This window comes from Phyllostomus discolor, chromosome 12 (assembly GCF_004126475.2).
Source record: "Phyllostomus discolor isolate MPI-MPIP mPhyDis1 chromosome 12, mPhyDis1.pri.v3, whole genome shotgun sequence".
Lineage (NCBI taxonomy): Eukaryota > Metazoa > Chordata > Mammalia > Chiroptera > Phyllostomidae > Phyllostomus > Phyllostomus discolor.
This window is the reverse complement of record NC_040914.2, coordinates 44,774,786-44,788,714: the sequence shown is the minus strand read 5'-3', so window position 1 is coordinate 44,788,714 and position 13,929 is coordinate 44,774,786. Positions and strand designations below refer to the sequence as shown.

Below are 13,929 nucleotides of genomic sequence, written 5' to 3'. Positions count from 1 at the left end.
AATGGGGGGAAATATTTGCAAATCGTATATGTGATAATCCAGAAGACTGTATAAAGAACTCTTGCAACTCAGCAATTTAAAAAACAACCATAATCCAGCTTTACCAGGGCAGAGATCTTGAGTAGACATTTTTCCATATAGGAAGTACAAGTGGCCAATAAGCACATGGAAAGATTTCAGCATTATTTGTCATTTAGGAGAATGCAAATCAAAACCACAAGGAGATACCACTTCACACCCACTAGCGCGGCTGCAATTTATTTATTTATTTATTTTTAAAGATTTTATTTATTTTTAGAGAGGGGAGGGAGGGGGGAAGAGAGAGAGAGAGAGAAACATCAATGTGTGGTTGCTGGGGGTTATGGCCTGCAACCCAGGAATGTACCCTTGCTGGGAATCGAACCTGGGACACTTTGGTTCCCAGCCCGTGCTCAATCCACTGAGCTATGCCAGCCAGGGCTGCGGGGCTGCAATTTAAAAAAAATGAAACAGAAAGGGACTAGTGAGGATGTGGAGAAACTGAAACCCTCACACCCATGAGAATTAAAATGCTACAACATGGATTGGCCTTCAAAATTGTACACTAAGTGAAAGAAGAAGCTAAACTTGAAAGGCCATATATTCTATGACCCCACTGATAGGAAGTTTCCAGAACAGGCAAACACAGAGACACAAAGGTTAGTGGTTGCCTTGGGCTGGAGACAAGAGAAAGAAGGTCAAGGATTTCTTTTTAGAATGATGAAAATTCAGTTGTGGTGAGAGCTGTTCCACAGTGAATATGCTTAAACCACTGAATTGTACATTTTTAAAATTCTTATTCATTGATTTTGAGAGAGAGAGGAGGGCAGAGAAAGAAACATTGATTTCTTGTTCCACTTATCTGTGCTTTCGTCGGTTGATTCTTGTAGGTGACCTGACTGGGGATCAAATCCACAACCTTGGCGCATCAGGACAATGCTCCGACCAACTGAGCTACCCAGCCAGGGCTTTGAATTGTATGTTTTAAAAGGATGAATTCAGTGTGAATTATATTTCTATAATGTAGGAGAGATAAAAGAAGGTATAAATGTTTCTGCTCATTTCTAGAAGAAAGCAGTACACATGCACCAGAACCTAAGTTTAGGTACCTGTAGGGAATGGGTGAAGAAGGTGGAAAGACTGTGGAAATGGGATGGAGTGGCAGTGAGGAAGAGCCAGCGACCTTTCTCTCATGGCTCTGGTTTGTACAGCTCTGACTCCCAGAGTCATGGCGATGTTACATATACATACATGTAACCAGGGTGTGGAGGTTAACTCAAAACAGACTGCAAGCAGGGACAAACAAACTGTACTGTGTTGCAAATGATTAACATACCACCACCAAATGGGTGGGGAAGAAAAGAACTTAAGTAACTTTGGAAAACAGTATTTTGACTAAAGGCCAAAGCCAGACACAAACAACTTGATATGACCATTGCACTCTAGTTGCATTTGTTTCTCAGAGGGTTATAAATTAGCAACTGGCAAACTGCTTTATCTGTATGACAGAATTGAACAAGTAAGTAAATATATTGTGGATAATGAGACTCAGTGTTTCTCCCTTTTGGAAAAATAACTTACAAATAAGGAAAGAGGAAGTTTCGATTGCACCCTGTGGCATTGTGTTGGAATTAAAAGGTGTCAGTGTAAATTCGTGGCTTTAAATACACACACACACACAAATAGATACATGAATTGTAGTGACCTCCAGTGTAAGTCAACTGGTGTTTATTTAACCATCTACCACAGCAGGCTCCCAGCTGGTCTCCCACTTATCCAAGTCTCCTGGTCACAGCACTGCCAAACCTCACCTGCGTAGGAGAAATGACAGCGAGTGTGTGTCCAGTAGAGAGGGAGACTGAGATGCAGCAGAGGGAGCAATAAGGCCCGTGGTCTAGTGCACCAGTATTAGGAGTCGGCCTTAGACCAGCTGATTCACCGTAGCAGGAGGGAAGGAAGATGCACCGGCATTGGTGCAGGGTAGGTAGGTTAGCACAGCGTGTGGACCTGTATGTGGAAGTTCTCCTTGAACTGGGAAGCAAGGTCGGCGAGAGTGACATTGTCTCAATAGTGTTGCAAACATGTATAATGAACTCTTCCTGTGTACATGCTTCTTCGCTGCACAGACAGCTGTGATCAGCCTCCAGCTTGAGAGCAGTTTTAGAGAACCTTAGTCATGGGTTTGGTTCTCGTGGGAGCCACGCGCAGGCAGTCCTAGCCCAAGGCTCTGCTTTACCATCCTGCCTCGGATCAGAGGGCAGATGAATCAGAGCGCCCGCCCGCCTGCCCACCGGCACCAGAGGAGTGGCAGAGCCATCCCCTCCCCCCCCCCCCCCCCCCCCGTGCCCCTCAGAGCACCTTCCAGCCGAAGTAGCCACACACAGCTACTGTTTATAGAGAAAGGGTTAGTTTTATTTTCATGCAGGAATATATAAAGCAACTCTCCCCCTCTGGTAAAAGTTTCCAGGTCCCAAACGGGCAACCAATGGTAGGTTGGACAGTACTACAGGGGAGACACAGGATGCTCACCTGGCAGCTGCAGGCCCACTGGACCCTGGGGAACCCCTCTCACCCAGCTGACCTTGACAAGCAGTTTCGTGAAGGGGGTAGGGAAGGAAGGACGTGGAGGGACTGGGCGGCACCACGTGCTCAGGGGGAAGTGTTGCAGGGAGAGAAGGCTCAGGGCAGTGAGGTCCAGCATGGGCTTGAGGGGCCATGTGACATGCCCACTGACTGCATGACCTTGGGCAAGATTAGTCCTGCTCTGAAGCCTGTTTTCCTCAAGAGTACAATAGGGATAATGTCTACAAGTCCCTAGGAAAGTCAGTGCAAACTCCAAGGGCAGGAGATTGTATGGTGGGAGGAGGAGGAAGAGTGGGAAGGTCTAGAACAAAGGACAGAGACCCCTGCTGCGGTCCAATTTGCTGACCTCAAAATTGGAACATGGTGTAACAGATGACAATTTTCTAATTTGTGACATATTGTAAAAGGAAGGTTTACCTTGGCTGGTGTGGCTCAGTGGATTGAGCACCAGCCTGCAAAACAAACGGTCACTGGTTTGATTCCCAGTCAGGGCGCATTCCTGGGTTGCAGGCCAGGTCCCCAGTGGAGGCACAGGAGAGGCAACCACACATTGATGTTTCTCTCCCTCTCGTTGTGTGCTGAGTATCTGGGTCCCAAATCCATCTGCTTCAAATGGCAGGCCATGGAGTGATGATGGGGGAGGCATCAAGGGAAAACCCTAGACATCCAGGCACCCTGGGTGGGACAACAGGGCCCAGAGGGAGGTGGGAAGCCAGCCCACCCACTGTGCAATCCAGACCAGCGACAGAACGACTTCTGGGCCATGGGCTCAGCCTTAAGGAAGTCTGCAGGAGACACCACCTTCCTCTTACTCATGGCCTTCATCCAATACCTGTCCCCATGTCAAGCTTCCCCCTCAGCTGGACTCCCAGCCAGGACACCGATCACACAGAGACACACATACATTAGATTTATTCATCACTGTGGAACATTGGGTTGCATCATGGAGGTTGTTTGTCCAGAAGCAGAAGAAAAGTGTCCGCAATTCTTCTTGCAAGAGTCCGGTTAAGTCTGAGTGTTTCACAATACGAGTGTCCTTTTCAGTTAGTAGTATTGCTTCAGGAGAGAGAACATTGTGCAGACCTTTCCTATAACATCCAGAAAAGTCAGCCGATGAGATTTGAGTTCAAACTTCTTTATGAAGCCATTTTCCTATGAGAGAACAGATTGAACACTTTGAAAAATCAGTGGAGACTTAAGTATGCTGGATTAGAAACAAACTTTCGTTTAAATAATGCAGGCAGTTAATCTGCGTGGTTTCCCTACTTTATCTTGTGCATCCTCATCATCTTTTTCTTTCTCTAGTTCAGACCCTGAGCAGCACACCCAATGAGGACATACTGTATTTTGCAGTGTATAATGTGCACTTTTCTGCTCAAGTTTTTGAGGGAAAAATAAGGATGTGCATTGCACATAATGATTACGTACTGCGGGTGTAATAATGGTTGTAATCCCGTGAACAGCGTGCACAAAAACGGGGGTGTGCATTATACACAGCAAAATATGGTAGTGTAAGATACGTATGTAATTTAATTTTTCAGTGGCCACAATTTTAAAAGGAAAATAGAAATAGGCAAAATTGATTTTTGAAATATATTTATCTAAAATACTATGCTTTCAATATGTAATCAATATTAAAATTATTAACGAGGTGTCTGACATTTCTTTTGGTTTCAAATCTTTAAAATCCAACGTGTGTTCTGTACTTACAGCATATCTTCATTCAGACTAGCTGCATGTTAACAGTTCAAATGTCCCAAGGGACAAGTGGCCACCATGCTGGACAGAAGCTCTAGGAGCTAGGAAGCCCCCTTTGCCCCCTCTTTCTCTTTCTCTTTCAGTTGTCAGCAGTGAAGTGTGCGCGCGTGCTTGGCGTGCGTGTAAACCGTGTTATGCTGAGCGCCATGAGCACTCGCCGTGAAGGCAGATGGAGTCGAAGTCGGCACTCGGAGCCAATGAGAAGTTTGTTGATTGTTTCTATTACAGTTCATTTTCTTTTTGATCATAGTTTTTAAAAAACAGAGTATGGATCGGACATTGTGTTTAATTTATGGCTTATAATTATGGAGCATCCTCAGCAAAAACTACCTCTGAGATCAGCCGGCTTTTGACAAGTGAGGAAACTGAGCCTGGGAAAAAGTAAGTTACCTAAAGCTACCCAACCTCTTAGTGCCTGGGTCTGCGCGGGAATGCAGACACTGTTCTTTTCACGCTGTCCATTTCTGAGCCACCGGCAGACAGATTAGAAAACTGGTAAAATAAAATGTTTAAATGTTCATCTAGTAAACATTTGCTCTGCATGCGGCAAGCCCAAGATTCTGGAGTTAGAAACTGCTTCCGTGTCTAGTGTGATGAACGCCAACAAGTAAAGCCCGCACATCTCTGAAAGCCAGCAGAGGCCTGAGGGCCCTGCGGGGTCTGGGAATCAGCTTTCTGAGCATCTCTGGCAGCAAAGGTCAACTCAAACCAGCCAGGGGAGTTTTGCATTTGAAAGGTGGCCCAGGAAGCCAGCTTCAGCCTGTTAGGTGTGGAGTCATCCTCTGAGACACACTGCCGCCCGGGGGGCGGGGGGGGGGGGGACAGTCTGCTCCTCCGTTCCTGTGCCTGCCCCTCCCTCTGGCACAAGGCCCGCAGGCTTTCTGCTCCCAGCCGCTCCCTCCCTGGGGTTTGCACAAGCCCCCACCAAGGAGGCACTCCACCGGGAATGCATGAGTGTGCCCGTGAGCACTGCCCATTAGGATCTGGCACTTAGTAGGCATCTTCTTGATACACATTCAACTTCTAAAGAGAAGAAACAAAGGAAAAGCGCGGCAAATTCAGCTCTATGAAGATGAAATGTACTTTTAAACTACAATAAAGAGAGCAGACTAGGAAAATGTTTACAATGATAGAGTTCATTCAAATGCGAGAGAAAGATCAAACTCTTTGTAGTTACAGAGGCAAAAGCTATTGAAAAGAGAAATATAAACCATTAACAAGTGTATGGGAAAAATTCAACATTACTGGCAATTAAGTAAATTCACCTTTTAGCCCTGGCTGGGTGGCTCAGTTGGTTAGTGTGTCATCCTGTAGGCCAAAAGGTTGCAGGTTTGATTCCTGCTCACAAGTGAGTACAGGAAAACAGATCAATTTATCTCATATAAATGTTTCTCTTCCTTTCTCCCTTTTTCTGTCTCTAAAATCAATTTTATATATATATATACCCTTGGGCGAGGATTAAAAAATACGTATTTTTTTGGTGTGCCACCGAGTTTTAGTAATTAGTTTACATGTGCCATGGGGTAAAAAAAAAAACTGAAAATCACTGATTTCGAGCAAGAGGACCATTAAAACAATAAAACCTACTTACCCTAGCTCTCATGACTCAAGAGTTTTACATGCTGGTTGCTCGGAAAGCACCAACTCTAACCGCGCATCTCTATGCTCACAGGGGTTTCCTTTTCGGTAACCAGGGCAGTTTTAGCAATCACACATGTAAACTGGTCGGGATTTCCCTCGGAGCCGGCCTAGTTATATTGCATCTGACAGTTTACAAGCACTCAGGAGAATGTTCTTAAATGTTTTAGCTTCCCTGCTAAGGTAAAATAGTCTCGTCATTGTATTACATGATCCAAGAGGACACACTACACGAAATAAAAGACATTATCTAAGGAATCTGTGTCTCCAGGGGCTTCAGGGCCTCACCCAAGGCCACACCTCTAGCCAGCAGGGAGACCAGGGCTCAGACCTCTGCTCCGGCGCCAGTTCACTCTCTGTCCACCAGCACCCCTTTGCTGGGCTCGTTCTCTGCAGAAGGCCCTACGCAAGCCTGAGGTGCACAAGGCAGGCGGGTCTCCTGCGTGGACTCTGGGCGCCATCGCCCACCCCTGGTGCTTAAGGACCCGAGATCCCCAGGGTGAGGAGTTTCTTCTCAGGCACATTCTCATGGCTTTTAAGAACAATAGTTGCTGCCCGAAGGCTCAAAGCAGACAGCAGAATATTGCCCTTGCCCTCCTACCAGGTCTCCTGAGAGCCCAGCCACCCTCAGCACCTCCTGTGGGCAGTGGGAACAGGAGGAAACAACAGCAAATGAGGAGGAAGAAAGATGAGAAGCAGCACAAGAAGGAAGGAAGGCAGGGGGAAAGGAATTCATACCGATAACGGGTGAGGAAGGATGGATTAGGAGCTTACAAATCCCATTACTGATAGACGGGTCTCATTTTTTCCCACTTAGGGCATCTGTTTGAGATGCCCTAACATCTCAAACTAACATCAAACTGTCATTGATCATGTACTTAATGGAGACTTAATATACTTATCCCGGGAAGTTAGGCAGTACTGCTGCTAATGGTAATCACAGCAAGTAGTGAGTCCTTGTTGGCAGAGACTGTTCCAGATGCCATGTCCCTGACTTCACCCTCACCCTGTCCTGGGAGGCGGGGGGCAGCGGTAGGGGAGTGACCCTGGCTGAGAGGAGTGACGTCACTTGGTGAGTCATACAGGTAGTAAGCACTGCAGCCCGAAATGGAGCCCAGGTCCGACTGCCTCAGAGGCACCGCATTCTTGGTCCAAAACCATCAAACTTTGTGGGCACATTTACAGTGTGATGAGATGATGGGTATTCCCCAGTTGTAGTTTGGGGTGAAGGACAAGCAAATATGGACAAGACCCAGGACCACAGATCAGCACCTCCCAAGGGGTGGCTGGTTCTGAGCATTTGGTCAAGAGTGGGGAACGTGAGAAGGCAGTGCTGTCCAGTGTCTGACTAAAGCTGTGAAACGCCTCTCTTTGTCCTGTGGGCCACCAGAGGCCACTAGCACAGTCATGAGGCTGGGCCATTTCCCAAAATGAATGGTTCAAGAGGAAGTTCATTCATTGCAGCATGTGGTGAGAAAGCCCCCGTGTGCCCTGCTGCAGTGTCCTGACTCGGAAAAGCAGGGCCTCCTGGGAGCAGGACTGCGTGTCAGGGAGCCAGGAAAGGGAGACGGAGGAGGCTGTGAAGGGGAATCGTGCAAACTGTTTCCATCCTGTCTCTGACGGAAGTCATCCACAGCCTGAAACCTACCTGAGGACTATGTGCAGGCAGAGTGTGCTGTGGACACACGCGTGTATTTACACCTCCCTGAAGGAGCAGCACACTCCAGAAATGCTCAGAGACGGCTCCCCACCCCCACTGGCTGAGTTCCAGGAGGTCACCCCAGTTGTTGTCAAGAGGCTGAACCATCAAATACCACGGATCGCTGTCTGTATCCCAAAGACTAGAGCAGGTGTGGGAATTACCAGCCCAGCCCAGCCCAGCCCAGGCTCGCGTGTGGGGCTCTGTGCTCGGAAACGTCTGCTTCCTCTGTACCGCAACCGGAAGAAAATACGTCATGTCATAGCTCAGACACCTCCTCCAGGTCAGGCTGAGTTAGAAAGCAGAGCTGCAGGGAGCCAAGCCAAGTGCAGACGGGTGAGCTTGTAGTAAGCCCCTCTCTCCACAGCAGGGCCTCGGACCAAGTGCCAGACACCACGATGTAGGACTGCATCCAGTTCTAAAACATTTATAATCACTGAAGACGTCTATACTTTCCAGACACAGCAAAATGGAAGATATCTGCCATACGTACAAAAGTATTTTCTAACCGGAATCTTCCAAAAGTCCATACAAGTCAGTAAGAAAAAGGATGGGAAAATGGGCAAAGTGTGTAAGCAGGCAACTCCCTGAATGAGACTTGCTGGTGGTCAATGAGCACAAAGGAAGACGCTTAGCCTCGCTGGCAGTCAAGGCAACGAGAATTACACAAGATAAACTAGGTGTACATTCTGAACCCAGCAGAGTGGGGACATCAGGAGACAGCTGTAACCTAGTGTTAGTCAGCAGGGCGTGGGGGGCCGGGGGGCGGTCTGATCCTCTCACACGTGGTGATGGCAGTGTGACTCAGAAGAGCCAAGTCAACTAACTCATGGTGCATCGTGAAGCACTGCATGATGGCTACGTGTAAAAATGACGTGAATGTCCATCAGCTCAAAGTAGCCAGACATTCCACAGTGTTTGCACACGGCACCATATATGGCACGTCCCATTCTTTTTAAAGTGCTAGTTTACATTCCATTGGGTGAAGAAAAAGCGGGAGAAGCGCCATATACTATTTATACGTATAAAAAAACCCTTGTGTACCATGAAGCACTATGTATATTTTCTATGGCTATATTCAAGGGCTGTGTGTTGCAAGTAAAACGACTGATAACAGTGATTACTTCTGGGGAAGAGGGAAGGGCAGGGCCGGGGAGTTGGGCAGAGGACTTCCAGGGACACGGCGCTCGAAAAGGCCGAACGCTCAGCACTGGGATATAAAGACAAGGACAGACACCAACTGCGGAGGCGCCGTGTCCAACCTGAGTCCTCATGGAGGCCCCTCGCATGGTCCTGGCTTTCTGAGGCCGCGATAATAAAGTGCATTTTCACTTGGGAATTCCTGAAAAAAGTTTCTTGCTGGTGGCGCAGCCCCTTACTTTTTACTATCAAGCTTGAACACCCAGAAATTTGTTGTATTAGAAAACGGGGGGAGGGGGTGTGGATCAATTGTAAGCAAGGAACCTGCAAAAATTTATACCTACCTTTTGCAACATCATAAACATCTAACTAGAACCGTATCTCATACCAAATCTTGCCGCTTACGTTGTCATGACAACGCTAACAAACATGCAGCCCTACACCGGGCTCTGCGCTATCGATTCTACAGATGGGTCAGAGATGTGCTTGAAAATACATATATAATATACTAATATATGTATCTACCAAATAAACATATTATCAGGGGAATTCTAAATTCCCATTTCGAAGTAAAGGACGATGAAGCCTACTTACCCAGCCTCCGTTCTGCCGTATCCATTCTCCTGTGTGTTTCGTGATGAACTCAGCCACGAAGTCGGAGATCTCCTGGTAAGCGTCCTCGTCCGCGGCCCCCTGCGCTCCGAGCAGCTTCTTGACGAGAATCCCTTCGAAGGCGAACACGGTCACAATCCGGCCCCAGTTGACGACGCCGTCCTCGAACTCCTTCTGCATGACGGCGCGGAACAGCACACGGGCGGCGTCCACCGACTGCACGTCCAGGCTGTCCAGGCACGGCTGCAGGGTCTTCTCCACCTCCTTCTGGACCGATGAGGCCACGTCTCGCAGCAGCCTGGCGACCCTGCCGGGCTGGGCCTCCGCCGTGGACAGCTGCAGGACGTGCTCCAGGTAGTCCTGCGCCAGCGCGCGCACGTAGCCGAACTCGCAGTCGCTCATCTCCGCCCGGCTGCAGTGCCCCGTCCCGAGCGGCTTCCCAGGGCAGCGGCGGAGGCGATCTGAGGCCCGAACTCTCGGAACGCAACGCCGAGGGGCGTGACCCACAGCGACGTCTGCGGTGGGTGGAATTTCTGGCCGCAACACCCGTCCTCCCCCGTCGTCACGTGGGGGCAGCCTATAAAAGTAACAGTTCAAAACCGCCTCCGAGAGGCCCACTTCCCCATCCGGACCGGCCTTGGTTAGTTCGGCGCGCAGTCTGAATTAAAGGCCAGGGTGCACAGAAACGGGGGCACCCCCCGCCCACATTGCTGGTAGGACGGAGCTGGTCCAGCCCCCGCAAGAGCCTGGTAGCTGCTCAGGAACTTAAAAGAGAGAAATTACTTCTTCGCCCAGCACTTCCACTTCTCAGTGTCCTGTGCCCAGAAAAACTGAGAACGGGGGGACTCAGACAGACACATAAATGAAACACCAGCGGCCACCGCGGCGCTATGCCCAACAGCCGAGAAACGACCCCAGTGCTCGTCACCAGAGGGATGGATGGGTGAACAAACCGGGGACCAGTTATTCAGCCATAAAAGGCAGGCCGTGTAGTGGGTGAATCTCAAGAACACGATGCCAAGTGACAGAAGCCAATGTAGGGGAAAATTCCAAAGTACATGAGTAGAGACAGGAAGCAAACTGGTGTCTGCCAGGAAGGGGCTGAGGGCAGGGAGGGGCGGCAGCTGCTCCCCAGGTACAGGGTTTTGTTTTGGGACAGAAATGTTTGGGAATGACAGGGAAGTGGTGTTTACACAACCTTGTGAATATCCCAGACACCACCTTGTGAATATCCCTAATACCACCGAGCTCTTCACTTTAAAATGAGTCATTTTCCATGATGTGAATGCCGTCTGGAAAAAAAAAAAAGAAAAGGTCTTCAGTGCCGCCCCGGGGCTCGAAACTGGATGCGTGAGCTCAGAGAAGGGAGGACAGCGAGCCCCTGGGGCAAGGCTCCGGCTGCGCCTTGTGACACTCTGGCGCTGAGGGGAAACAAGAGGGGAGGGGTGGGGAGGTCCAAGGGCTCCCTGCCATCTTCACCTCTGCTGGACTGGGAAACTTCTGAGGAAAGTTCCACTCGAAGCCGGCGCCCTTAATGTGTGGATTATTCCGTACATGCATCAGAACTGTGGGCGCTTGGTCAGAGGCAGAGGACCCTACTCGGTCCCAGCCCAACCCCCGGCCCCTTGCTCACTGTGTTCGTTCCCTGGGGACTGGACCATAAGACACACTGACCTCAGAGGGGAAGGTGGCGTGGAAGGAGGTGGCCCATGTCGCCCCCATCGCCACGCACCCCAACACCAACGGCACCCCAACGGCCAACGCAACACTACCATCTGGTTCCCTGTCATCCTCTCAGGGGCTGACGGCGAGGCACCGGGCCCCTGAAGCAGCGCAGTTTGAAGTGAAATGCAAATCTGGCTTGTGATGAGCTACGGTGGCAATTCTGGGTGGCAATTCTGGGAAACCGTGGAGACGGTGAATTTACCAGCTAAGCGAGGCAGTGGGGATTTTGGGCAGGTCGCCCGTCGCACCCCTGTCAGCTGGCTGCATCTTCCTGTCTGCTGAAGGAGCAGTGGGAGGGAGCAGGAGGCGGCAAGTCAGGGTCCCTGGAGAGGGGATACCCACTTGTTTTTCCCATCCACATGTGGAGTGACTGATTCTTTGCATTAGGGTCTAGGAACAGCTGCAAAGAGCAGGGGGAGAGTCACCTGTAGGTGGCATTTCTGAACTATGGCCGATGCTGCTCTGAATGCCAATTCACAGGGATCTGGTGGCCCAGCAAACGCACCTCTCGGAGGTCCTACTGTGGGAATGTAACTGAGGAAGCACCCTTGCTGCGCCCCCCCACCTTGTGCACCCCCCCACCCTGCCACAGCCCCCCACCCCACACCTCCCACAGGCTGCCCCCCCCCCCCACCTCAGTCAACCACAGAGCAAGGTGTGGGTGCTAAGAGCGGTTCCTGTAAGTCATCCCCTTTGCCAGGCACCTCGGAACCCATGACTGCCCATGACCCACTGCTTTGTGGGACCTTCTTAGGCTGCAGCCCCACCCAGCCTCCCTTATCTCTTAACTCTTGTGTTGTCTCCAAGGTCAGCCCTGCACGGGGGTCTGCCAGCCTCCCGGCCTTTCCCACCTCCCTCCCCACTCTCCCTCAAGGGCACTTTCCCCAGCAAATCTCTCCCCCACACCTCCTCCTCTCCGGGTGTTTCCTTGGAGCGCAGAGCTGCAAAGGAGCACTGAGTCCCGGGTCGGGGGTCAAGCTTTCCCCAGCATGGCCTGTCCTCCCTCCTGTCCCCTCGAGCCATCGCCGAGCATCCTAAGAACCGCCAAAGGGTTGGGAAGTTTCCCTTCTCCCACATGACATTCCCACGGGGATGAGTGTTTCTATAAAAACAGTAAACACGTGTGCTTTAAAAGCTGAATGTGGCATTCCGAGGTCAGCGTCAGTCCTCTCCCTGTGTGTCCCAGTGCCTGAGCCCGGACCTGGGAAGGGCGGGGAGCCGACCCCCGTAGGGTAAATGGAGCACACACCCATCACGCCTGGGCCCAGCCCCGTCTAGGGCCCTATATGCCTGACCCCTTGGATCCAAACACAACTCGCTTTAAAACTGTTCAATAGTGTGGCCTGCTTTAGTTTATTTTGGAGAGTTTCTAAAATAGACGCTTTTCAAGGACAGGTGAGAGGAAAACAAAGTATTTTCCAAAAAGAATGACTCCTTTCTTTCTAAAGCACAAAATGACCGGAGTGTGGGACACAGACAAGAGGCTGACCGTGGCCGGGCATGAAGACAAACGTCTCCTTTCTCAGCGTAACCTGTCACCTGCGCCCCACGCACCAGGGTCTAGTGTGCCGGTCTGTACGGACCAGCACAGGGTCCCCGTCTCCGGAGTCCACACGTGGAATTTGGGTGAGGTTAGGGGTCCTCCCAAGTACCCTCTGGGCGAGTCAGCCAGAGTGGTGGGGTCTGGAAATGGTGCATGTGTTCAGCTATTCCACACGCACACGCACACGTGAAGCTGCGACGGAGCGCCAGGGACCTGGAGGTGTGGGAGAAAGGACTGTCTGGGCCCCCCCACAGGGAACACTCTCGGGGAGATGCTGCAGGACAGCACCCCCGTGGGCACCCACCAGGATATGGGGGGGCCTCGGCAGGGTGGCAGGTCTGCGGCTGGGCTGGAATGGCTCGGGCAGTCGGGGCTGGAGATTCAGGGACTGGCCGGGCAGCCCTCAGTGCAGGGTCTTTCTGCGTGTGTCTGCAGCCCGGCAACCTCGACCCGGTCACGCCTCTCCCGTGCTGGCCTCTGCCCACGGTACTGGCAGCAGTAGCCACACGCCCGCCCTCCTTCAGGGAGAGGAGACGTGGACCATTCTCACTGGTAAAACGTGTCAAAGAATCTGCAGCCGCGTTTTAAAACTGCCGCAGTGTGCCACTCCTATGCAAGGGCCACTTACAGCCCCATGCACAATTTAATCGACGCCATCCTCGTGCCATCCCTTGGGTGGGTAAGGCAGGGAGGCCGTCCAGTCTTGGGGTGACCACCTACCCCTCCTCCCACCAGGCTACCAGGGGGCCGGGCCCTGGACTGGAACCTTCTCAGGACAGAGTGTCCCAAATGTGTCCAGCGGAGACAGGGAGAGATCTCACTTTATCCGCCTCCCAATCCCAGGGCTCTGTTATCTGAATACCCCCGGCTCCAGCCGGGGAGCAGAAAGGGATGGCCAGCTAAGGGTCACTCTGATGGGGACTGTGAGGGAAGGACCCTGACGCCTCTGAGCCCGCTGCACAGACAGAGAGTCCCAAGCTGCCAGACAAAGCTCCTGGGGTGCGTGACCTCGGGGAGATCCCGCTGAGGCCAACTACCCCTTTCCCCAAAGGCGAAACTTGGGCGGAAACTCCTCGGGCTTTTGGCTGCTTCTGAGGAGGTGGCTCAGGGGAACTCCCAGCTCCTCTGAGCTTCTCAGAGCCACTTCTTGTGCCAAGGCCCTAGCCAGGCGAGTTCTCTGCAGGGAACAGTGGTCATCAATGGTAACACCATG

General features: G+C 51.2%; 1 protein-coding gene across 1 annotated transcript; it reads right to left on the bottom strand.

The window, feature by feature from the left end:
* Window positions 1–3,497: 3,497 nt before the first annotated feature.
* On the bottom strand, window positions 3,498–10,096 carry BCL2A1 (BCL2 related protein A1). Its single transcript, XM_028502420.2, has 2 exons — window positions 9,431–10,096; window positions 3,498–3,753 (listed from the first exon to the last, which is right to left on the bottom strand). The coding sequence occupies exons 1-2, from the start codon at window positions 9,848–9,850 to the stop codon at window positions 3,646–3,648; spliced, it is 528 nt and encodes a 175-aa protein (XP_028358221.1). The 5' UTR covers window positions 9,851–10,096; the 3' UTR covers window positions 3,498–3,645.
* Window positions 10,097–13,929: the final 3,833 nt, after the last annotated feature.

Excerpts from the sequence above, each read along its gene's own strand:
- BCL2A1 (XM_028502420.2), bottom strand. The coding sequence starts at position 9,850 with ATGAGCGACTGCGAGTTCGGCTACGTGCGCGCGCTGGCGCAGGACTAC. Across the intron at positions 3,754-9,430 it reads TACGGCAGAACGGAGGCTGG|GAAAATGGCTTCATAAAGAA; the intron begins GTAAGTAGGCTT and ends GTTCTCTCATAG.